This window comes from Callithrix jacchus, chromosome 19 (assembly GCF_049354715.1).
Source record: "Callithrix jacchus isolate 240 chromosome 19, calJac240_pri, whole genome shotgun sequence".
Taxonomy (NCBI): Eukaryota; Metazoa; Chordata; class Mammalia; order Primates; family Cebidae; genus Callithrix; species Callithrix jacchus.
In genome coordinates, this window is record NC_133520.1 from 48,680,398 (window position 1) to 48,707,163 (window position 26,766).

The following is a 26,766-nucleotide window of genomic DNA, read 5'->3' on the forward strand; positions in this document are numbered from 1 at the left end:
AAGGAAACTCGAACGATCAGCATTCTCTGCCTCCATTATATTCCTGAACATGATCTAGAACAGCAGTCCACAACCTTTTTTGGCACCAGGGACCAGTTTCATGGAAGACGATTTTTCCACAGACACGGGAGGTAGGGAAGGGGGATGGTTTTGGGCTGAAACTGATCCACCTCTGATCACCAGGCATTCGATTCTTACAAGGAGTGCACAACCTAGATTCCTGGCATGCACGGTTCACAATAGGGTTTGCATCCCTATTATTAACTGATGCCACCACTGATCTGACAGGAGGCAGAGCTCAGGTGGAAACTCGGGCCATGGGAAGCAGCTGTAAATACAGACGAAGTTTCTGCTCACTTGGTGGTCCGCTGCTCACCTCCTGCTGTGTGGCCTGGTTCCTAACAGATCACGGACCAGTACCAGTCCACGGTCCGGGGCTTGGGAGCCCCTCATCTGGAGACCCAGAAGATGTTCCTCAACTTCCAAAACACAGTGGTTGAGGAAATACCCGTTAAAGGAGTTTTCCAGGAGCATTTGCTAGCTACAATTGTCAGTCCCATTCAATGGTGGAAGAAGATGCTATTGCATCTTTCTTGGAGGACTTGCTAGCAAAATCCCTAATCCATGGGAACTACAAGAGTATCACCTTTCTCAAAGTGAAATTATGCAACAGGACAATCAGCACAATGTGCTTAATGGCAAAAAGAAAATGTGGATGTCTTTACTGAATTGTTGAGATGGGCTAGTGTTAGTCAACTTTTCTGTATTTGTATCTGATTTCTTAAGTTAACGAAGGCTACAGTTACATGAGCCTACATTTCCTAGGGTAAAGGCAGAAAAAGTCTTTTCATCAAAATGAGTTAAAAATGTGGTTACAGCCAGGCATGGTGGCTCATGCCTATAATCCCGGCACTTTGGGAGGCCAAGGTGGCTGGATAATCTCATGTCAGGAGTTTGAAACCATCCTGGCCAACATGGTGAAACCACGTTTCTACTAAAAATACAAAAATTAGCTAGGTGCATTGGTAGGCACCTGTAATCCTAGCTACTCAGGAGACTGAGGCAGGAGAGTCGCTTGAAACTGGGAGGCGGAGACTGCAGTGAGCCTAGATGGCGCCATTGCACTCCAGCCTCTGTCTCAAAAAAAAAAAAGTGATTCTTTATATCATTCCTCTTTGACTACGCATGTGCACAATTTTACCTAGAAGAGATTATTACCTAGGTACTCAGATGGGGACCTGAAAAATCAATCATGAGTCTGACATGGTTCCCTAAATATCAGTCCATTTCACTTTTCAGTGAATTACTAATTCTTTTAGCAATACAGTTCTAAGTCTGGGCTGGCTTCTGTAAAACTATCTGCTCAATCTTTGTCATTCCATTTTCTCCAAAACAAAAATTTTGGCAACACATCTACAAATTTCCTTTATACTTCTTTAATCAGCTTTTTCTTTAACAATAATTACATAAAATAATCATTTCAGCTCACATTTCCTAAAATGGAAACTCATCCCAGATATGGGGCTTTCCTGAACGAAATGAACCGGAATCTGCTGAGGACTGGGATATCTGGGCACAGCAGAAAACTCAGGGGTGAGTAGGCCTGAAGAACATGTAGCTTTTAAATCTCCCAATTGTAAGACAGCACTGTCTGCCAGGTAAAGAAAGGTCTGGGGTGCTGGCGGGCGTTCTATGTGAAGTTGCAAATCATTTACTTTTTCTAGGGAGCCGAGACATCAAGAGATCTGCTTGGTCAATTCCAAGCCTCCCCCAACACTCATCACGCCTGCACCCTGTGGGGTGGGACAACCAAGCCCCAACTATAGTGGCAGTGGTCCCCGAGACGGGGCACGGAGGACAGGCAGAGCCCAGCACAGCCCACAGTCATGGCTCAGAACTCTGACACCATGCAATTATTTATCCTTCACATCCTGATGCTTTCTCAGCTATAAAAAAAATAAGGGGGATGGGGCCAGTCACTGTCATCATCAGCTTTATGCAATAGTTCAAAAGAATATTGCAAGAAGAAAGAGGCCGGCCACCACTACCTGTGTCACGATGGTTCAGAACACCCTCTCGTGTAAAACTGCTGGAAACCACTGGAAACCGCAGCTCTATCAAACTGCTTTTCTAAAAATGCTCCATTCATTTATCTATTTACAGCAGTCACTTTAATAGTGTTCTTTTCCACTTGACAAATTCCGAATTTGCGAAGATTACCTCTCATCAGTTTCCCAGATCTTTTTAAATAAAAGAAAAGTAAGGGGGCTCTAGAAAGCTACATATGTTGTGAAAATCACTGACTGAAGTGGAAGAGGACGGTCAAAGCCATCTCTCCAAAGTAAATGCAATTTCAGCTTTACCCTTAAGGAAGGAGGTTCTGCCCTCACAAAGAGTAGGTTCGCTAACCTCTGTGACGGCAAAAAGTCAGGCAATCGCATGGCTGGTGAAAACAGAACATACTGGATCACTATAGAGTGTCTCAATCCCCCCAGCCAGAAAGGCCCAAAAAACACACACATCACATGAACTGCACAGGATGCAGGAACGTCCCATCCGCTGGGCTGCCCCAGAATCACCAGCAGCAACTCTACATTTAAATATTCAGACATGCAACCATCCTGAAAAACATTTAGAAAGTGTTGGCACCTACGCTAAAATCAAGAAAGTCTACACTAAAGTCTTCACTAACATCAAGATGTAGATCCAGCAGCCACGCACAGTGGTGACTAACCATTCAGCTAACAAAAACTGAATCATCACGGCTTTGAAAGCGTCCTCCCAAATCTTCAATGCTGCCAGGTACTCAGATATACCCTTCAACTAGCCACACGGAATTTTAAAAAGTTAATCAAAGTAAGGACTATGTAAATGAATGTGTTAATCCCAAGGATTTTGCATGTGCTACAATCAGTTATCGGGATGTCCTGGAAGTCCATCTGGGGCCTTAATGTTCTCGTAACTTACATAACTAGGCATCTAACTCCACAGCAGCCCTTTTATTCTCTTCCTGCGAATCTCTGCTTGGTCTCCAAGGTCCTGTTAGATAACATAGTACACAACAGCTCAGTTCAGCAATCCCTAAAAAACACAGTCCTTAAATCCAAACCCTGGCTTTGCGACCACCAGTGTAGTGTCTACTGCAGGCAAGTCAGCTCATCTATCTGTGGCTTGTTCCCTCCTCTCAGAAATGCACCATGAATCTAACTCAGCTAGTTTGCTGTGAGGTATGATGGATTGTAAGAAACTAGGAAATATTTCTATGTGCCAGTGAAATGCAAGAGAAGAGCAATTAGTGACGGCAATTCCAAGAATCCTGAGCGGTACTGTGGGGTTTAAACTGAAAGAAAATTAAATAATTCCAAAATCTTACTCGGGTAGGGCGAGATTGCTCAAAAAAATAAAGACAGCCTATAGTCACGATTTAAGCCTACCTGAGCATAGGAGATACTCCACCTCCAAGAACTGAGGAAAAACATTCCGTTGCTTAGCACAATTCACAGAACATTGCTGCAGACAGAAAAGGGGTACAAGATCTAAGAATCCAGAACTCTGTCAATTCTTCATCTTTTCCAAATTTGTCACAAGCATTCATACCCCTGTTGAGTAACAAAGAGCATCGCTAGCATATCTTCATTTCTTCTGGTTAGAAAGAGTTCAGAACAAACACTTCAATGGTTCACTTGGAATAATGGAGAAAAAAAAACAAACGAAAATGAAAGTGTTCAGAACACCTATTTTTACCAATAGGGGCAAAAATACTGCCCGTGCAACTAAAATAAACTTATTATTAAGGCACAATTAAAATAATGGGTAACATTTGAATCATGACTTGGTTTATAATACACTAGGTACAAAGAGCCTTAAAATCAACTCTTGTAAAAAGGCAAATCACATTGCTTTCACTACACAAGGAAGACCCACAACTGGTTTCCCAGGCTGTTACATGTCTGTATGCATACATATTATTAATCAAAAAACCCAGTGCAATGGTAGTCTCTAATCCTGCCTTATTCACCTCTGCCATCACTCAGAAAACCCAGCCCCCAGCAGGTGCACCTGCATTCACAAACACAGAGTTGTACCTGTCAAAATTGTCAATACTTCCAAGTTTAAACTGTGATGATCTCAATCATAGATAAATTGGAACGTCAACAGTATCAACAGGCTGCTTTTATAAGGTTAATGCAAACGTAATAGCAGTTTTTGCCATCAAAAGTAAAGAGTAAAGTAATAGCTTGAGTTCCAGGTACACTGATATAGCCACTGATATAGACACTAATATACACCCAAAAACAAGGTAAGAGAAAGAAAGAGAGGCAGCCTTTTGTTCTGTTGATTCACCCCAACAAACTCTGCCTGTAGGCGGCAGAGTCTTGTTTCTACCCAATGCCATTGTATATCTAACAATCTCAAATTAAAGGGTAGGAAAGCAGCCGGGTGTGGTGGCTCACGCCTATAATCCCAGCACTTCGGGAGGCCGAGGCGGGTGGATCACGAGGTCAACAGATCTAGACCATCCTGGTCAACAAGGTGAAACCCCGTCTCTACTAAAAATACAAAAAATTAGCTGGGCATGGTGGCGCGTGCCTGTAGTCCCAGCTACTCGGGAGGCTGAGGCAGGAGAATTGCTTGAACCCAGGAGGCGGAGGTTGCAGTGAGCCGAGATCGCGCCATTGCACTCCAGCCTGGGTAACGAGCGAAACTCCGTCTCAAAAAAAAAAAAAAGGGTAGGAAAGCTGCAAACAACTCTGGCATTTCCAAGGCACTGTGACCACCTCCTCTTGAACATTCTAAGAAATGCCAGTGAAAGTGACACACAGAGAAGCAGGGATCTTTGCTCTGTGCTCTGGCCAGTGCCTAGAATGCAGTGGCATTCAATAACTGTTAAATAAGATCTCATGTGTTAGACTTTCTGGAACCAAGCAAAGAGGAGAGAAGTCATTTTTTTTTTTAAATAAAAAGAAACCTGAGAAGCTAAAAACGTGTATCTGCTCAAGTTCCAGGTTTTAAAAATTGATTATTATCATGTCAAACTTAACTACAGAATCCTTAAATGTTAAGAAAGATTCTATAATCTTGCCAAAAAAAAGGAAAAGAAAAGAAAAAATACCTTGCAAAAATAACAGGCAACCTCAGAGCTGAGGGTATCTAAAAATAGAATCAGGCTAATGGATGACACTTTGAGTGGAGAGGTTAAAGATGGTTCTCCCAGCACTTGAAAAGACTGTCTTATCCAGGTCTGGTTTTAATCAAATTCTGCACTACGAATTTCAAGCTTCAACTGCCAGGCTCACAAGACTCATTTCCATTTAGTCCATGGGCTGTTCAAAACACAGAAAAAAGCCACTAAGCTCTGGGACTGTGTAACAGGAAACACTACTTCCAGGGTTTTCAACAGAGCCAAATCCAGCCCCGACTAATACTGGTTTGAGGAATGGCCTCTCCAATACATGGACTCACCCTAACTTCCAGGAAGGATGGAAACTACGGAATTTGGAAAGGTGAAATGCCTGACAAGGCTACTTTACACAGGGAAAAATCTATGCTCCAATGGAAAACTTGTGGATTGTCCATAAGCTGCCCGTCTAGGCTCCTCTGCAAATCCATAGATCACAGACAACTGACAGCAATGCAAAATAATTCTGTCTACAGACATTGAAATAAACCAAAGTACAGGGACACGCCTCTTCCCCCCATATAGAAAAAAGGGTCCCTCCACTGCACATCCATTTCATTCCTGCTCCACAAACGTGTCTATTCTTCGGATGCTCTTTTGGACTGGCTGTAATGCCTCACTAGTTTTCTCATTAATGAATTAAAGAACATCTTTAAATATTCTTCTTTATCGTTGTACAAGAATCATGATTCTACTTTTATTTGAGAATTGTATTTTAATACTTTTTGAGTCTTTCTTCTAAGAAGAGTCCGACATTCCAAGAAGCTAAATTATGCATTCTCCTGATCTAAATTGTATTGTTTTCTATGATACTGTATATATAATATGTAATATTTGGAATACATGTGATATATATTCATACACACACACACACACACATGCGCGCGTGCACATATATGGATTTTGTCCATTGTTCCTGGCTCACAACGCTCACAGCCCTTGCTGCATACAGCCCTTCTACACTCAAATCAGGGTGGCTTAGGCCTCAAGAGCAGGTTTGGAAGACAGGATCTCCCTCAATGAACAGAAGTCTCCTTTCACCTGCTCATTTTTCTCCCCTGGAGGGACTCTAATTTTTCCTTGCCTTTCTAGCTTGGATCTGGCCATAGAGAAATGATCTGACCTGCCTTATCTGACTGTAGGTCATAAGACCCTCATTTCAGAAGGAGTCTTGCCACAAACCTGGGAGAAAGGAAGGCTGCACAGAGAGGCCAAGAAGAGTCTAAACAGACAGGCCTTGCTGGGTTTTCCCATGCAGCCTATTAGTATTAGTTCACATTCTTTTTGTCCAGTCACATTTCCCCATGGTTGTCCAAGCTTCAGCTATGCCTAGCCAACGAGGCCTCCTTAAAAAGCCCAAGAGGCATGATGGCTCAAGCCTGTAATCCCAGCACTTTGGGAGGCCGAGGCGGGTGAATCACGAGGTCAAGAGATCAAGACCATCCTGGTCAACATGGTGAAACCCCGTCTCTACTAAAAATACAAAAAATTAGCTGGGCATGGTGGCGCATGCCTGTAATCCCAGCTACTCAGGAGGCTGAGGCAAGAGAATTGCCTGAACCCAGGAGGCAGAGGTTGCGGTGAGCCGAGATCGCGCCATTGCACTCCAGCCTGGGTAACAAGAGCGAAACTCCATCTCAAAAAAAAAAAAAAAAAAAGCCCAAGAGGATGGAGTTTGGAGAGCTTCCAGGTAAGTGAACACGTGAGGTTCCTAGAAGGTGACCTGCTGGGGAGGCATGGAAGTTGTGCACCCCATACCACACCCTATGCATCTCCCCATCAGTGTCCTTTTAAATATCCTTTATAATAAGCCAGTAAATATAAGTACCTGTTTCCTTGAGTTCTGTGAGCTGCTCTATCAAATTAATCAAACCCAAAGAAGCATGAGAACCCCAACTTTAAGTTGTTTGGTCATTAGTTCTGGAGGCCTGGACTTGAGATGATGTCTGAGAGGGGCAGTCTTGTGGGACTGAGCCCTCGACCTGTGGGATCTGATACTATCTCCAAACAGCTGGTGTCAGAATCAAATACACTGAAGTACACCCAGCTAGTGAACGGATTGCCTGCTTGGTGTACAGCGTGGCAGAAAGCGGGAGGCGACCACATGCATTTGGTCGCAGAAGTCTTCTGGGTTGACTGTTGTGGTGTGAGAAGAGAAAAAAACAGTTTCAGTTTTTTCCACACTCATCTTCCGTGAAGACAAAGCGTGATTAATACACAAGAATGATACACAGAACTGAAGTCCATCATATGTTGATCTCAAATTACAGCGTGCTTCCTTTGTCCTTGAAACTAATGCCTGTCTTAAGTTGAAGCTTACACATTCCTTTTCCACGTCAAATTCTACATTTAAAACTCCGTATGTGTCCTCATGTTCCTTCTTATCCTGATCACCATAAATAATACTGGATTGGGGTTGAATTATTTAGCATTTTTCCTCTTTCATAAGGATCTTACATATATCAAGAAGCTAAAGTATTTCCATCTGTTAATTTCCTTCCTGCGTAAGAAAAAGTCCTACAAACATTTTATTACCATTTGCAGGAGTCCTTAATACTCAGTCTCCTAATTCTGACTTTTCAGCTGCAGATACTTATCTCTACCTCTCTTTAATCCTCAGATTAGAGGGAAGCAACATAACAAGGTCACCAAACATTTCGGAGATGTCAATTCCTAAAGCTAGCCTGCAATTCAGTCCAGCTCTACATTAATTCCAAGGGGTGTTCTAAAATTCTTGAAACAAGATTTTAGTTATTAAAGGAAAGATAGAGCAGTATCTCTCCTAAATGAGGGTTAGCAGATGATCCTGATGAAACCCTCCCCCCACCTTTTAACTGTTAACTTCAAGAGTTAGGACTAAAATGGGAAGATTCTTCCCCAACTATTTTAGGACTGGAAGCATATGTTAAACGAACCAAATCAAAGTATCTTTAGACTCAAAGTCTAAGTCATATTTGCTGTAAAAGGCAAAAAAAAAAAAAGGTAGCAACCCCAAAGGAACGCATGAGAGCTATTGGTGTCTAGTCATCTGAGCTTCAAGGGTTCCTAAGCTGGGAGCCTGACTTAGCCACTAGCCAAATGTTGTGTGGGGTCACACTTGCCTCCCCCAGGCTGGCACAAACTACGTGGAGAATTCCTTTGAGGACTTTCTGGTAAGCAACCCCACTAAAGCTCCCAACTAACAGCCTCACATCTGATTGATCCTGAGTTACGCCTCTCAAAATAACTTGTTCCCTTGGAGCCTGGGTAATTACGTGCGAGATGTGGCTCTGTGGCAGGGCAGACCCAACTGTTGCTCAGTTTTAGGCAGCAGCAGTCTTTATCGTACTTTCCTCATTTCCTTCTTCAGGGTGAATTCAAGCCTTTAGAAAAGCACACTGATGACTCCCCGCTCAACCCATCCGGCAACTGGGGAAGCAGCTTGTACTACACAGACAGCAAAATAAATATTCTTTCATTTAAGCTCACCATACTGCTACTATTTTCAGGGACCCAAATAAATGGCTGCCTACACACAGAGATGCAAGCATTCATTTAGAATGAAACAGCTCTCTGTAATATACCATATTCTCTGCATTGCTGTCCCAGACCAGAGAACAATTCTAAGTAAGGAACAGCCCACAGTCAGGTACATCTATAGCTTTCCCCTACATACGGGGAAAACTCTGATTAACATATGCAATAAAAACAGAGAAGCTGGGCATTTCCAGTGTTCCTGCCAACTCCACACCAGAGGGAACCAGGCTGAGATTTCCTCCACCAAGAGCTCTTCCCCAGGGCCCCTGCTGCCTGCTACTCGGGAAAATGGTTAATGAAGTCCTTACATCGGGAGCCATTTCAGACCATATTATAGCATAAAATACCCAAATATATGCTTCTGGACTATAGCATGAAGTGAGCTAGTAGGCACTGGCAAAATATACACAATTGTTTTTTTCCAGGTTGTGACTTTTTTAATATTTAAATATTTCTAATTTTAAAATACAATATTTGGCCGGGCACAGTGGCTCAAGCCTGTAATCCCAGCACTTTGGGAGGCCAAGGCGGGTGGACCACGAGGTCAAGAGATCGAGACCATCCCGGTCAACACGGTGAAACCCCGTCTGTACTAAAAATACAAAAAATTAGCTGGGCATGGTGGCGCAGGCCTGTAATCCCAGCTACTCAGGAGGCTGAGGCAGGAGAATTGCCTGAACCCAGGAGGCGGAGGTTGTGTTGAGCCGAGATCGCGCCATTGCACTCCAGCCTGGGTAACAAGAGCGAAACTCCGTCTCAAAAAAAAAAATAAATAAAATAAATAAAATACAAGATTCCCTAAATATTCTAGAATAAACATGCATTCCTTATGCAATTATTTAAATATATATCTTTTACAAATAATTCAGGAGAGCATAAGCATTTGTTAGCTGAGATTTGTACATTATTTTCTTTGCCCTTCCCTAGCTGTCTGTAATGATGCCAGCCAGCTTTACTTCATTCATCCTCTATATTCCCAATGGAGGGGAAACACTACCTCAGTTAGCTACAGCCCAGCAATCCCAGAGTTCTGCAGTTAACTGCTTAATGAAGGGCTACTTCAAGACTTTTTTAAAGCTTCACATTAAAAGCTCTGCTTTGACATCACATTTTGAAATCCTGCTGGAAAGAAACACCCTGGCCAAGTCCTAGGACTGCAGAACAGAAGTCCTTTCGAGTCCTTTAATATCCAGTTTCCCAGAGACCAGTTACAGAATAGAAGTCACCGTCACACGCCAGGCACTTCTGGCATGACTTTTCCTGCTTCCCTAGCAAGTCCTTAAAGGACTCATGGTGTCATCCCTACCTGTGTCTCATTATAGAAATGAGGGAAAATGTTCTATTAAACACGGTTTATCACATGGTAAATCCATTTATCACCATTTCACTGCTAGATTTTCAAGTGCTTAAACATGGAAATAAATCCTTATGATTTTGAGAAAAGACATACTGTCAGAAGAACAAATCAACAGACATGACTTTAGTAACTAGTCCCGATCTTTAAATAAGGTTTAACTCTTAGTTTTACAGCTGTCCAAAATAAGTGTCATTAATGCCTGGCCCACATTAATATCAAATTCTCTAAAGTGTAAGTATACACAATACTTATAAAACCATATACATAGCATGTAATACAAAACCAAAAGTTGGCCGGGTGCGGTGGCTCACGCCTGTAATCCCAGCACTTGGGAGGCTGAGGCAGGCAGATCACCTGAGGTCAGGAGTTCAAAACCAACCTGGCCAACATGGTAAAACCCCCTCTCTACTGAAAATACAAAAAAGTAGCCGGTTGTGGTGGCGGGTGCCTGTGAGTCCAGCTACTTAGGAGGCTGAGGCAGGAGAATCACTTGAACCCAGGAGGTGGAAGTTACAGCAAAACGAGATTGCGCCACTGCACTCCAGCCTGGGCAACAGAGGGAGACTCCGTCTCAAAACAAAAAAAAAAAAAACCAAGTGTATCAGCGACCCCCATTTCAGAGGGCAACCTGGCCCACAGGAGGACTCAGCCCGGCTGTGGTCCCACAGCCCTCCGTTCACAGCGCTCACTCTCACAGTGTTCTGCGAAGCTTGGTCTTCCAAAAGATTTATGAATTAAAAGATTCAGAATAACTAGATTCTTGGTGTGTGTGTGTGTGTGTGTGTGTGTGTGTGTGTGTGTGTATGTGTATGTGTACACAAACAATTAAAAATCTTACTTCACCAATGTTTACATTTTTAAAGTTCCAGAAATAGGCCAGTACTTTGAGAAAAGCCATTACTACCCTATGTATAAATTACTTGGGGAAAAAACATCACTTGGGTGCCAACATTATTTTAACTTTCCATGAGGTTGCCTGTGTATGTCCTCAGAACAGGGTGACCAAAGTTTGTCATCTAAACTGGGCCACTTCTGAGAGTCAAAGGAGGTGCTATTTATAATTCCTCTGGGACAAAAGCCACAAACTGGGATTGTCCTGGACAAACCTGGAGGTAGGGTCACCCTACCTCTGAAATGACTCCAACCGCCTTCGTCAGTTCATTTCATAAGGAACAGAGGTCCTGGGAGACGAAGTGACTTGCCCAAGGTCACTGGCTACTGTGCTGCTCCTCACGCCATCTCCCATCTTTTAGGGTTAAAATGAAAGCCTTCCCCCAGCACTTTTCTGGGGCTACCCAGAACATTCCCAGATATGGGGGAATTCACGTATCTAACAGGACAGGGGCCTGCTCTGTGTCTAAATAAATTCCCGGAAGCAGTCTTGGCAAGATGACCCCTAAAAATAACCTTTCCCAGTCTTAGCAAGACGGCCCCTAAAAATAACCTTTCCCAAAGAAACTTTTCAGTGTACTCTGGGGGTGGCGGAGGAAATACAGATGCAGAAGTATCAAGTTCAGCATCCTCAGACACTGTTCCCACCTCCTGTCTTACCTTCAGGCTTATCATTCAAAGCAGTAACAGCAATGGTCAATGGAGCTAAGAGAGGACTCATCTCAATAAACCTGATGGAGATGAGGATCAGTTGATAAGATCAGGGTATAGTAGGAGGAGAGGGACATGCCTCACACACAGTGAATATCTTATCGGTACTGACTTCACATCTGGGCACTACGGTTAGCCACCCACATGTATAGGATAAAGCCTACTCATCTTCTATTGAGCCTGAAATTCACTGAAATTAGACAACAGGGTTATTGTCTCAGAAAAGTCACCTTTAAAAATATCAGTGAAAATCAGCCGGGTGTGGTGGTGCATGCCTGTAATCCCAGCTACTCGGGAGACTGAGGCAGAAGAATAGCTTGAACCCGGGAGGTGGAAGTTGCAGTGAGCCAAGATGGTGTCACTGCACTCCAGTCTGCAGAGCAGAGCTAGGTGGCCATAGGCGGCTGCCGGAAGTGGGAGGCCCTGGGAAAGAGGATTGTGAAGCAGGGTAAAGCATCAGGCAGGTATTCATCAGCCTGCTTTGCAGTTTTACTTCGTGCCAGTTTCTTTCAGAGGAAAAAGTCTTTATTAACCATTCAACCTTATTTTCCTTTTAGTCCTCACCTATTTATGAAGCTTGGTTTTTCCTTGACCTATTGGATACAGAGAGATTCACTTATATTCTCTCTGCTTTGGGGTATGTTTAACATTTCCCATAATAAACAGGATTTTTTTTTAATGTAAAGTGAGTTCTCAGTACTGTTATTTCAAAATGTGCTAGGCTCCATCCCTGTGGAGCTCTGATCTTAGAGGGCCTTCCTGTACATACAGACACAGCACCCGTAGGAGGAGAACTCTCATCTATGTTCTTGCCTCCAAAAGTCTCATTTTCTAGTTCCAAAAGGGAGTTGACTCAGATATTCAGGCATCCTGAACTCTGGCTTCTTTTGGAAGCTAGTCAGACATACCAGCATTCACTTCAGAGATGTGTCCTTCATGACATGCCCTCTAAAACTCTGAGAGGTTTAGCTGACTTCTCCTGTGGCCCCTTTCCTCCTACTTGGGTATTTCTGCTGTAAACGCAACTGCTAAAGCCTGACTTGGGGAAAATCTTTGAATGACAACATGTACAATGCCTCAAAGTCTGTTTTCTCACTGTCATCAGACATTCCCAGTTGTACCGGTTTAGAAATTAAAAACTTCACACACACACACGCCCTTCCATAAAGGCAGGAGGTTTACAAGTAGAAAATCAGAAATACTCAATCCCAGGCGTCTGCTCTGGGTTGGTTACAAATCCAAGCAGAAAGCAACAAAAATAAAGTTTAGTGATAAAAGGCAAGACACTTACAGTTAAGCAGCCTAGATCTGAAATCCAGCTCTACCATTTTCAGACCAAAAATATGCAATAAAATAATTAGCATCTCCACATTTATACAATTTCAATTATGAGAGAGAACTATTTCTACGTGATTTAGACAAAATTCTGTATTTTCCAGGTACCACATTTCCACCCGCAACCACCGCTCAACTCACTTAACTGACCCAGCTAAACAAATGCAGATGGTAATGTTCACCTTTCAGGATGGCTGCGAAGATCAAGTGAAATCATACGTAAGGTTAACACAGCGCCTGGAATTTCTCAATAATCGTTGTTTCTCTGTCTTATTCAGCAAATTATTTGGGATACTAAGAATAATATGTGAAAATCTCCCATTTTTTAAATTCACTGGTAAAAATCCATATATTAAATTGCCACTTTTACTGTCTGATTGGAATCCTTTTTGGTTTTGGTGTTAGACTGAAAAAAATCACAACATCCTCTGCTCCAAATTCTAACATGAAAGGCCAAAATAAGCGAAAAAATAACTGGCTACCTCACATTTCATAAAGTTCCAGCAACGGAATAGAAATATTACGGTCTATAAAACACAAAACACATGGTTTGTATTTTTCTAATCTGATCACCTGAACACCTGCCTCCCCTCAAAAATGTGTTCGTTTCAAAACAGAAAAATATTACTCTCTATGCATAATCTCTAAGTGGATTACAATTTTCTATATGTCTTTTACCATTTTCACAACTGTTCTTCTGACACCCAAAACATCTATAATATGTTTTAAAGCCTTAAAATAAAACATCTAAATGAGAACAATAATTCATTTCCTTAATTTTATAAATGATAAAACTGAAAAGGAAAATCCAATCTTAGAGTTAAAATCTATATTATGGGGTTTTTCCCCTTCGGGCATCTTACAAATGTTCAAGTGTGGAAGAATTTTATGTCACAGACTTGAACACGCCACCATAAATAAGTTCTCACAGTTTTTTGCTTCCTTTGAAAATATAACTTGTCTCATGAACTAAAAGCTATTGCATTCCACAGCACCAAAGCTGTAGTGCTTTCCCAGTAACTAAACCAACTTAAATGCCAGATTCGGGCTGACTGGTGAAGTTCCAGTAGAATACCAATGAGAGATTTCTCCAGAAAGAAAATCAAAGACATCTTGACAGTTTGAGGGGTTCCAAGTTGTCTAATAGATGATGTTTTCATCTAGAAAAGCAAGACTTCCATGTTCAGTTCCCATCACCGCTTCCTCTAGGAGGCCTCTATTCTTAGCTCGCTTTGGTGCCTTCCAGGTAGATCCTTTTCCACTCACACTCTCAGAGTTACAGCCTTTGCTGTATGTAGATAACTTCCGCACCTCAATCTCCAGCCTTGACTTTTCTCCTTTTATTCATTGAATATCAAGCCCTCAGTCCAAATTCCCCATCTTTTTCTTTCAAGACAGGGTCTTGCTCTGGTGCCCAGGCTGGGGTACAATGATGTAATCATGGCTCGTTGCAGCCTCAACCTCCCTGGCTCGAGCCATCCTCCTACCTCAGCCTCCTGAGCAGCTGGGACTACAGGCACACACCAACACACCCTGCTGGTTTTTGTATTTTTGTAGAGATGGGGTTTTGCCAAGTTGCTGTGCCTGGCTTCAAATCTTGCATTTTTAACTTCTACAAAACTCAAGAGCCCTTTACTTTTACAGATGAATACCAAAGACATTAGAGATAAGGCTAGAGATGATTAGAATTCAGTTTTACAGCCTGGCTATTTTGTGGTGTCGGTCAAGGGCCTCGAATAGAGAGGGACAACAGTGGTAAAGTTGTTTGAGTTGAAATAAAGAGACTGCAAATTTTGGAGGTCAAAATGGTCAGCATCGAGTATCTCATATGGCTCTATCTTATATATAAATTATCTTAAAATTCTCGTAAACAGCAATGAGATTACCTACCTTCAAAAAGTAATTGTCATCTCATCTTGTCTGACTATAACAAAATAAAGACTCCACATGACTTTAGAAGACAGGATTTCTTGATTTGTCTTTCCAACTCAATTATTACCACCTGTGCAAAACTCAATCATAGCTTCATATTAAATTCTTGCTCACTGCCATCCCCCACAACAATCTTTTATTTATTTATTTTTGAGACAGAGTCTTGCTCCATCACCCAAGCTGGAGCGCAGTGGCACGATCTCACTGTAAGCCAGCTGTGAGTGCAGCTCACTCACTCCACCTCCAGCAATTCTGCCTCAGTCTCCCAAATTGCTGGGATTTCAGGTGCCCGCCACCACACCCATCTAATTTTTGTATTTTTAGTAGAGACGGGGTTTCACCATGTTGTTTAGACTGGTCTCAAACTCCCGACCTCAGGTGATCTGCCTGCCTCAGCCTCCCAAAGTGCTGGGATTATAGGCATGAGCCACTCCGCCTGGGCCCAAAACAATTTCATATTCACCTATCTGTACCTTTGGTTCTTACAATCACTAATGAAATGTAGGTCTTTCCTAAGACAGCATGGCTTTTTATGAAAAGGTTGTAATGCACACTAATAATCTATTTTCAGGGTATAGTGATTTCTAAAGACTATGACCAACACATTTACCCCCTAGCAAAAACAAATATAAGACAAATCAAAGTTATGCCAACTTCTTGGTCTAGGATTGGCATGTATGAAGACTGCCTATGCCAATTCTTCCCCAGGACCACAGAATCACTTGCAATCTCTTCTCCATTTTCCAATTCCAAAAAATGTTACCCATGTTTTCTACACAAAACAAATTTAAATTTATACTTTTCTGAATCATAAATGAACTTGGAATTTTATTAAGTGGGTGAAGGTTTTCAATCTGGGGGAAAAAAACTTATTTTAAATCAAATTCATGTTACCAGAACTTTTTCTCATAAATATGGTAACAAATTTTATTATGATATACATAAATCTGTATAATTATTTTTTCAATTCTAAAAGTTCTAAATTCTAAATGCTTATGTTCTTTTTTTTTTTCCAGACACAGGCTGTCTCTGAACTTTTTGTTGATTTTTGTTTTGTTTTGTTTTGAGACAGTGTCACTCTGTCTCCCATGCTGGGGTGCAGTGACATAATCTTGGCTCACTGCAGCCTCCATTTCCTGGGTTCAAGCAGTTCTCATGCCTCAGCCTCCCAAGTAGCTGGAATTATGGGAGTGCGCCACCAAAAACATGGCTAATTGTTTTTTGTATTTTTTGTAGAAACTGGGTTTTGCCATGTTGGCCAGGCTGTTCTCAAACTCCTGGCCTCATGTGATCTGCCTGCCTTGGCTTCCCAAAGGGCTGAGATTACAGGCATGAGGCACTGTCCCTGACCTGAACATTTTTTAATGAGAAGCTTATTTCTCACTCTGTCACCCAGAGCTGGAGTGCAGTGGTGCCATGCAGTGGTGACATCCATCACAGCTCACTGCACACTCAAATTCCTGAGCTCAGCAATTCTCTCACTTCAGCCTCCCAAGTAGCTAGAACCACAAGCATGCACCACTATACCTGGCTAATTTTTAAATTTTTTTGTGGAGACAGGGTCTCTCTATGTTGACCAGGCCAGTCTCTAACTCCTAGCCTCAAGAGACAGCCTGGCCTTAGCTTCCCAAAGTGCTGGGAATACAGGCATGAGCCACCACGCTCGGCCTTGACAGCTCAGACTTAAAACAAGAATCAAGTCAGGGAACTCTTCTTGGAGACTTGAGAAAATACTTCAAGAGAACATTTTTAAAAAGCGTTAAACAAGTATGAGTCGGCAGTTAACACATTTAGAGCTCAAAAAGTCAAAACAACTGTCAAAAAGCTTTCAATTGTTAAAATCAAAGATTTTTAACTTTAATTGTACTAAAAGTTTTTTAGAAATAATTCATAATTTCTTCATTCAATAAACGTCAGTGCAGGTCGGGTGCTGTGGCTCACGCCTGTAATCCCAACACTTTGTGAGGTTGATGCAGATGGATCACTTGAGGTCTGGAGTTTGAGACCAGGCTGGCCAACATGGTGAAACCCTGTCTCTACTAAATGTACAAAAAATTAGTCACACTTAGTGGTGCATGCTTGTAATCTCAGCTACTTGGGAGGCTGAGAAAGGAGAATCGCTTGAACCCAGAAGGCAGAGGTTGCAGTGAACTGAGATCATGCCATTGCACTCCATCCTGGATGACAGACCACAGCTTCTTCTCAAAAAAAGAAAAGAAAAAGGCCAGGTGTGGTGGCTCATGCCTGTAATCCCAGCATTTTGGGAGGCCAAGCTAGGTGGATCACTTGAGGTCAGGAGTTTGAGACCAGCCTGGTGAAAATCCATCTCTACTGAAAAATATAAAAATTAGCCAGGAATGGTGGCGTGGGCCTGTAATTCCAGCTACTCGGGAGGTTGAGGCACAGAATCATCTGAACCCAGGAGGCGGAGGTTGCAGTGAGCTGAGATTGTGCCACTGCACTCTAGCCTGGGCAACAGAGCAAGACTCTATCTCAAAAAAAAAAAAAAAGGCAATGCAGACTCTGTGTGAGCCCAGCAGTTCTAGAGAAAAACTGCTGCTCACAGCCCTTGTTGGGGTGACAAAGAGAGTGCCAAGTGACCCCCATTCTAGAAGGCAGGCTCTCAGAGAAGCAGCTGCAGAAGGAGGTACTCTCAAGATGGGTAGAGGAGGGAGGGTCTGTGAAAGAGACAAGGGCAGGAGTCAGACCCAGTGAGAGGCAATCGGGGACATGAGATCTTTAAAAACCTGCGGCGGGATGCTGGGTTGCTGAACAGAACAGATGATGGGGCTAGTTCAGGTCTCGCCTCACAAACCACCATAAGAGGCTTGAGCTCCTTCCTGAAGGCTAGGAAGACACATAGAGAACCTTGAAGCAGGAAAATACCACAAACAGGCTTGTGTCTTAAGATCATTCTTGCCAGCATCATGGAGAAAAGCCAGCAGAGAAACATGACCTTTGGAAGGGTGACAAAAAGGAAGGCCACCACCCTCATCTCTGCAGGGAAGGCGGAAAGCCTGAAGGTCTTGGAGCACATAGGGAGGGGGAAAGGCAGGGTCCAGAGGACTCCATGGGAGATGGTGACCCAAAGGCCGTGGTGTGGGAGAGAAGGAGGTGGCAAGGGTAACACCCAGGTTTCTGGCTCAGGCGCCTGGGAGAAAGACATTTCCATTCACCATGAAGGGCAACCAAGCAGGAGGGTTTGAAACACCTTTGGCTTTGTTGGGTGCCCTGTGTCTTGCTTCTCACAGACCTCTCCTGTCTCTCGAACTAGGCTGTAAGCGCCGTAAGGGCCATGGTGGTGTCATCAATTCACTGTGCTGGTCCCTAGAAGGAGTACACCAATGTTTGCCAAATGAATGGAAGAATGAACGATCATGCTTGTGTTCCATTTATATTTTGGTCCACACTAGGGCTGCAGGTAAAAACACCTCCTAGTTACTGATCCAGAAAAGTGTGGAGATGGCAAGTGGGGTGTGTGTGTGTGTGTGTGTGTGTGTGTTCAAATATGTGGGTATGTGAGTGGGGTATGTGTGTGTGTGTGTGCACACATATGTTCAGATATGTTTGTACCAAAAATTTCCCTCAGTGTTCTTCAGAAAAGCCCAATTCTTGCACTTAAGGTTTTCCTTCCTTTGAAATTTGTCTAGCATAGTAGTTTGCAAGCCTCTTCCCCAGTCTTTGCTTTCTGTTCTTTCTGGAAGACTCAGTGCTGTTCCCAGGGAAACGGTGGTAGGATTCTGACTGTCCTCCAACGTATTCCATGTGAACTCCTCTGCTCATCACGGTGGCGCCGTCACCCACTCCAGAACTGCGCCTTTTCTGTAGGTGTCTCCCAGCTGCAGCGACCGACTGCAGTGCTCCTGACAGTTTTCTGAGGCTGCGTTAATTAAGTTTCCCAGCTAAGAGTTACATTCCTCTTCCCACGCTCCTGGAAAATCTTAAGATGGGCTTAAGTTTCTTACCTGGTGAATGTGGCTGAAGGCCTAGGGCAACCCCAGGACACATCAGTGTCCCAAACAGGATGTAAAGGCAAAAAGCAGTTTTTGTGCCTCAGATCTCCTGTAACTGTGAGTCTCCGCAGCAAACCACGGGTATATTTATTACAGTCCCTCTGGGTGCAGAGGTTTCTTAGTGCCCACACGAGACTCTGCCTTTAACCTCTTCCTTGACACTTCTGCACGTTAAGAACTTTCTCTGGCCTGTAATCCCAGCACTTTGGGAGGCCGAGGCGGGTAGATCACCTCGAGAGGTCAAGAGATCGAGACCATCCTGGTCAACATGGTGAAACCCCGTCTCTACTAAAAATACAAAAAAAAATTAGCTGGGCATGGTGGTGCTAATCCCACCTACTACTGTAATCCCAGCTACTCAGGAGGCTGAGGCAGGAGAATTGCCTGAACCCAGGAGGCAGACGGGGATTGCGGTGAGCCAAGATTGCGCCATTGCACTCCAGCCTGGGTCTCAAAAAAAAAAAAAAGAACTTTCTCTGGCTCTCAAAGACTATCTGCAACTCCACCTCTTCCTCCCAGCAACAGCCACATGGACACCGGACTCGCCACCCCAGCACGGTGGCGCCCTTCCCTGCACTGAATAATGACATATTCTGTAAATACTTAACTTCTTATCCAGACACAGCGTCCCGGTGGATAAAGAGACTCTCCTCATTAGTTTGGTTGTTACTTGTCAATACCACTGTCTTGACTTTGAAGTCCAGGAGCTCTAATGGGGAGGATTATATCTACTTAATTGGATTTATACCACAGCCTACTGCGGAACAACATGTGGTTATTTTAATACTTCGCATAATCCCTCCTGATCACTCTCAAATTGATGCCTTCCTCACCACTGCTTCTAACAGCCCCCTTGTTCTGATACTCACCACTTTATCTGTATGGCCCCATAACGGGCTTTGGCCACTCAAATTTATCCTGCCAACAATGCTAGTTCTGAAAACATGGCTCTTCCCAGCTCAAAAAACCTCCGGAGCTCTGCGTGGCTTGGAGAATAAGGTCCACACTCACCTTGGCACCCCAGGCCCTCTACAACCTAGCTCTTCTGCATGGATCCAACTTTCTAAGTTTGAATATGCATCTTTAGCGTCAGGTATTATCTCCTTATCACACATACACAAACACGCCATGAGCCACAGACAGATCCAATACAAAGCTAGGCTTCGGGAGACCTGAGTCCTGGTCTGGCCACCTTGGCTCCCTTCTCCTTCTATACTCTTACCTTTGAACTTCTCCCATCTTTTGATGAGAGGGTGAGTGAAAAGGGCCCGGAAAATATCAGATGCAAGAGTCCTTTGATAGTGCCAAGGTAAACACTTGTTGTATTAAACTTACCATTCCTTCCCCCAAACCACCGCCCGCCAAAGAAAATTACACAAGTTTTTCACACTATTTCTCTAATCAAGAATGCTCTGTTTCCTTCTCTCCACTTGGCCAATATTTAGTTATTACTCAAAATAAGGCTCAAGTTCTGCTCCCAAAACCTTTCTCCTCATTATTCTCTACCCACAGTGATTTTCCTTACTTCACCTCCTATAACTTTCACTTTTTATTATTTATTTATTTTTTGAGATGGGGTCTCGCTCTGTTGCCCAGGCTGGAGTGCAGTGCCACGATCACAGCTCACTGCAACCTCAAACTCCTGGGCTCTAGTGATCCTCTGGCCTCACCCTCCCAATCAGGTAGAATTACAGCTGCACACCACCACACTTGGCTACATTTTTTATTTTTTGCAGAGACAGGGTCTTGCTGTGTTGCCCAGGCTGGCCTCAAACTCCTGGGCTCAAGTAATCTTCCTACCTTGGCCTCTTAAAGTGCTGGGATTACAGGCATGAGCCACTGTACCCAGCTAACTTTTATTCTTACACTTATTATCAAACAATTTCTTATGTTCCAAGTATTCCACTGTGTGAATCCTATCTTTAAAAGTATACCAGGCCAGGCACAGTGGCTCATGTCTGTAATCCCAGCACTTTGAGATGCTGAGGCAGGCAGATCACAAGGTCAGGAGGTCGAGACCATCCTGGCTAACATGGTGAAACTCTGTCTCTACTAAAAATACAAAAAATTAGCCAGGCGTGGTGACACACGTTTGTAATCCCAGCTACCTGGGAGGCTGAGGCAGGAGAATCGCTTGAACCCAGGAGGCAGAGGTTGCAGCGAGCCAAGATCGTACCACTGGACTCTAACCGGGGCAATAGATTGAGACTCCATCTCAAAAAAAAAAAAGTTGGGCCGGGCGCAGTGGTTCACATCTGTAATCCCAGCACTTTGGGAGGCTGAGGTGGGTAGATCATGAGGTCAGGAGTTCGAGACCAGCCTAGCCAACATAGTGAAACTCTGTCCCTACTAAAAATACAGAAAAATTACAGAAAAAATACAAAAATTAGGCAGGCATGGTGGTGTGCAACTGTATTCCCAGCTACTCGGAAGGCTGAGGCAGGATAATAGCTTGAACCAAAGAGGCGGAGATTGTGGTGAGTTGAGATTGCACCATTGCACTCCAGCCTGGGCAACAGAGTGAGACTCTGTCTCAAAAAAACAAAAAGTACACCAGAGGAGGGGGGATGGGAAGCTAGTATCTAATGGGTAGAGAGTCTCAATGTGGGAAGACGGAAACATTCCGGAGACACATCATGGTGATGGTCGCACAATAATGTGAATAGACGTAACGCCGCTGAATTGTACACTTAGGATTAAAAGGGTAACTTTTATGTTATGTGTATTTCCCCACAATTTTCAAAGTACATCAAAGTCACCAAGGACCAAATCTCATGCCCTATTATCCATCACAAGTCTAAGCACAGTACTGATTAACAAGTATTCGGTACACAAGGATAATAATATTTGAACATTTACAGATCATTTTACAATGTATAAAACCCGTTCACCATAAAACAGTTTCACTGTTTGATCCAGACAAAAAAACCCTGTGAGTTAAGACAGGTATTTATCTTCATTTTCTAGATGCAGAAATTGACACTTGAAACATTTAGTGATTCAACTGTAGTCAGACAGAGGGTACCAGGCAGAGCTTCGACTCATCTGGGTCTCACGGATCTGAGAAATATCACAAGCTTTTCGTTAATCGTTGGAACAAACAATTAGTACCTTTTCTACTAGGAAAAATTCATGCAAGAGTATGTGTCATCAGGCAGGAGGAGCCTTCACCTTGTGGTCTAAATCAGCAGCTGCTGCCCACAGAATGGGCAGGGGCCACGCGAAGGCTCCCAGGCTCTCTATTCAATCCGGGCCCTGTGGGCAGCTGCCTCTGCACACACATCCTGCCATGCTACCTGACCCAACATGGCAACATGTTCGCCTAAATGCCAGACTGGCAGGATGTGCTCCAAGGCGAACCCGGCCAGGTCAACTGTGAAGAGGGCAGATGAATGTGAATTTCCTTAGGGACCACTAAAAACAACTGGAACACCTAGAAAAGTGTATCGATCAACAAGCCATGTACTGATTACGGACATAAGGACCCCTTATGTATCGAAACATATTTCATTTCCTTAAAAGGTCTGCTCTAGCCTCCCAGTCAAGTGAAGGACAGAGCCCTGAGCTTGTGAAGATAGCAAACATATTCAGCATTGCTGCTCTGACAAGTCACCTCCCAATTAGGCTTTGGTTGAGGTACTAGCTCAGTGTGTTCCTTGATTCCAGGAGAAGCTTACTTCTAGACGCCAACACTCGAAAAGTTTCAACAGTCCACTGAAGAGGTCCTGATTTACTTGGAAATCAATATCCGTAAACTGTGTTCTATATGGTAAAACATTCCAACTCCAAGAGTGTGCCTCAGCACTTCAGCGTCTTAAATACCGAATCTGGGGCTGAGCATGGTGGCTCATACCCACAGTACCAGCACTTTAGGAGGCCAAGGTGGGAGAATGGCTTAAGGCCAGGAGTTCAAGACCAGCCTGGGCAACACAGTGAGACCCTGACTCTACAAAAAAGTTTTTAAAATAAAAAAATTAGCCACGTGTGGTGGTGCATGCCTCCACCTCATGGAGGTCACTTGAGCCCAGGAGGTGGAGGCTGCAGTGAGCTATTACTGTGCCACTGCACTCCAGCCTGGGCAGCAGAGCAAAAGCCTGACTCAAAACATTTCATATATATATATATATATATATATATATATATATATATGTTATACATATGTGTACATACATAATATCTCATATCTGACATAATGCAGGCATTTTTCTTCTACCCACGAGTTGTAGGAAGTAAAATACGATATACTTTATAGAAAATATAAACATTCCTAACCCTATTAACACACTCTTGTGTGTAACACACTCTTGAAAGAGAAGGTAGACACGTGGAAACGCCTATTCACACTCATGCTAAACCCACTATCTTCTGGATTCCCTTCTCTTATAAAACACACTACACTTTTATAAAGTCCTTCTGTAGCCAGGCTTTCATTCCACAGCACAGAGCAAGGATTACCATGGCCCATGAGACTCTCTGAACTGTAGATATAATTAGGCATCACATCCATTCTAACGCCGCAGACGTCATCATGTGCTACCAGCATCTGTTGACAGATCTCATACCCAGCATATCACTGAAATGGCAAGTGTGGAGAAGGCAGCCCACAATAGAAACAATGGCATTTTACCCTTGTCCGGTTCCAGCAGTTTGTCTCATGGGACATAAATAGAGGCCACTCCTCTGGCCACCCTGAGCTCACAGTTCAATATTGTTTTACTGACTTGAGCACAGTCTGTATCAAAAGTAGAAATAGAGACTCTTCTAGATCTGTCCTAATGAAGTTTCAGCCCCCAAGCATGTACAACTTTCAAACTATCTTAAGAAAAAAAAAATTCTCATGTTAAACTTTTTGGTATTATTTTGGACTGGGACCAGAAGTATGTCATTTTTAAATAATCAACTTTACTTCAAGTATTCTTTAATTATAATAATACAGTCAACAGAGGAATCCCAAACCTAAAAGAATTACAAAGCCATATATCCAAAAATACTACAAATATATTAAAAGATTAAACATGGTGGAAGGCATGTCAATCTGGCCTTTGGAAATTGACATTACCTCTAACTTGCTGTTGTACTGTATTTTTTTAAAAAGCAACAGAAAGCACTGTGATTTGACTATCACTTTCAAAAATGATGGGCAGACTACCTGTCCAATTCCTTAACTATTTTACTCTTCCTTCCAAGAAAGCAATTTTTGAAACAAAGACCTGGGAGTTATCTTTTTTTAATCCATGAAAAATGCAGTAACCAAAACTTGGGGAAATTATTTAAAAATAAACACTCACTGCTAAAAATTAAAGTCACTTTTTAACTTTGTGATGATTGATGATGCATCAGCTGGTCCAGATGACACATTAGTAATCCTCAAGCCGTGTGCTTCCTTCACAATCAGTCCTTTTAAAAAATGGTAGAGGGCTTGAAATTTGGTTTTTTCTATGTATTACTCCCATTTTCTTGTTTCTAAGAAAGGTAGGGATGGCAAAAACCTTAAGAAACTCGGGGACAGACTGAAATGTAGCTAAGTTAGAGCCTTAAAATAATAATAGTAAATGGTATTTTAGGAGAGAGGGTAGACAAGAGACGTCCTGATATAAAAATAGTGCTTGGTTATTTGATAATTATCTCTTCTTCCAGCTAATGCTGTTTGCTGGGAGACAAGTTTGGGACGTGTGTTCTCCACCATCATACCCCTATTCACCAAATACTATCGCACAATCACTGACATGGCCAACTACACAGAGATACACTATGGTCACCACAGGTTACCCATTTAAAGCAGGCCCTTAGAAGGGAAATCTATCCCGCCCCACACCCAGAAAAATGGGGGGTGGGGGGAAGCACAGAGCGTTTGGCTTTTGCCATAGCCCTGTTATCCTAAGGTTGGGTTATCAGGTCTCTATTGTCATGCCTGACCCAACCAGGCTCCCTGCCTAGTCAAGAGGCGGGATTAAACCTCCTGGTGAGCATTCCCTATTTATTCTAGCCAGGAGGATCAAGAGGAAACCTTGAAATAGTGGAATGTTCCACTGACCCCCAGAGAGCGCCAACCAAAATGGGGAAGGAGCTTTTAGAAGCTGGCTGACTCCTTTGTCCCTGTGTGCTTACCTCAATGAACTATAAATAGGGTGTGAAATAATTGTAACTATCGGTAAATGTCTAGAGTTCATACAACACCCCTTTCTCAGGAACCCAAAAGATTGAATACATGACTTTCCATGACTCTGGGGGTAGCCGGGTGGAAACTGCAATGAAGCTGATGTTCATTTGCTTCTTTCAATCGGAAAGAGAGAGACTGGGGGAAATGGACAGAAACGGCCCAGGAGAGTATAACTCGGTGGCCGAGGTCACAGACTCAAGGGGCAGGTGCAGCCCAGAGACCCCTACAGATCCTGGCCTAGCGCGGGTTGGTTCGAGGAACAGAAGCACACGGAGAACGCGCTTTTCTCGCTCTGCGACTCTGATGCTGCCAACACACGCACGCGCACACACACGACGCTCAGTGTCCTGCCTGTCCCCGGACGTGTCCTCTTTCCTAAGGGCCCCCGGGACTGCGAGGACGCGGACAGCACAGCACCTCCACGCCGTGCCCCCTCGCCCGGCCCCACGGCCCCGCGCACGGGAGCCCCACGGGGGGATCCGGCCCTACCACGCGCGCGCGGCCCGCGGGCCCCTGCTGACCTTCCTCTGCTGCTTCTCCCAGGCCGGGTCCAGCAGCAGGTCGCGGTCCCACTCCTCCTCCTGGATCATGTACTCATCCTCGTCGTACACGTAATTGTACTGCACGCCGGGCTCTATCTGGTTCATGGCGCTCGGGTGGCCGGGGCTGCGGCGGGGCGCGCGGGGCTCGGACGCACGGGGGGACCGGGACACGGACCGACGGAGGCGGCGGCGGCGGCGGGCGCGGGGTGACCTTCGCGCGGCTGCTCTCGGGGCGGCTGGCCTGGGCGCTGGGTCTCGGGCGAAGCACCAGCTCGGGCTGCGAGCAGCTGCCGCGCCGCTTAAGAGCCGCGCCGCCCCGTCACGTGGCCGCGCCCCGCCCGCCGGGCCCCTCCGCCCCGCCCCGAGCACGTGCGGCTGGACTGGGCGCCGGCCCCTCCGCTGTCCCCCAGCAGCCACCGCCCCAAGGCCTCCGGGATCGCGCGAGGGGCTGCTCGGCAGGCGCAGAACCACGCCTGCCACCCACGCGCTGCCTCTGCGCTCGCCTGGCTCGCGGCGCGGGCTCCGTCGGGGTCCCCGCTGGGTGATCGCGGGCCCGGGGAGGGACACCTGAGAGGCTGCGTCCCCGACCGCCCGACACTAAGTTTCCCAAACGTCATTTGCATGTTCGTGTTTCCCACACGTTCCCACAGATTTATTGCAGATCTCTCTTCTCTGTTCCCACAGATTTATTGCAGATCTCCTGTCTCTCGTGTCTCTCTCCTCTCTGTCTCTCTCATCTCTCTGTCTCCTCTTCTCTGTCTCTCTCTCTCTTTCCCGTCTCTCTCTCTCATCTCTGTCTCTCTCATCTCTCTCTCTCATCTCTCTCTCCCGTCTCTCTCTCTCTTTCTGTTTCTCTTCTTCTCTCTCTCACATACACACATACATACATACAGCCCCCTAAGGAGTAAAGTTTAAAAGCTACAGAATCTCCTCTTCTTCCTATCCTGCCCGCCCTCACCTGGGGAAATCAAGACACAGGATTTAGATCGATCATATTAAAATGGCAGGACCAAACGAAAAGCAGGAAATGTCAGCTCTCACCTGCCAGTCATAAATTTAAGAAAGCTGACAATGAAGGGCAAGCGGCCAGGTTTGTGTTATATTTCCAAGTCGCCCTGTGGGTTGCATTT

The 26,766-nt window shown here is 44.3% G+C and overlaps 1 protein-coding gene across 2 annotated transcripts in view; it reads right to left on the reverse strand.

Moving 5' to 3' along the window:
- The window catches only part of ACTN2 (actinin alpha 2), an 82,563-nt gene extending 56,653 nt beyond the window's left edge, over positions 1-25,910 (reverse strand). For both annotated transcript variants that reach the window (XM_008985768.5, XM_035281481.3), the window contains exon 1: positions 25,616-25,910. In XM_008985768.5, coding sequence (XP_008984016.1) covers positions 25,616-25,741 — 126 coding nt within the window. In that variant the 5' untranslated portion in view covers positions 25,742-25,910. The remainder of the gene's footprint in view (positions 1-25,615) is intronic.
- Positions 25,911-26,766: the final 856 nt, after the last annotated feature.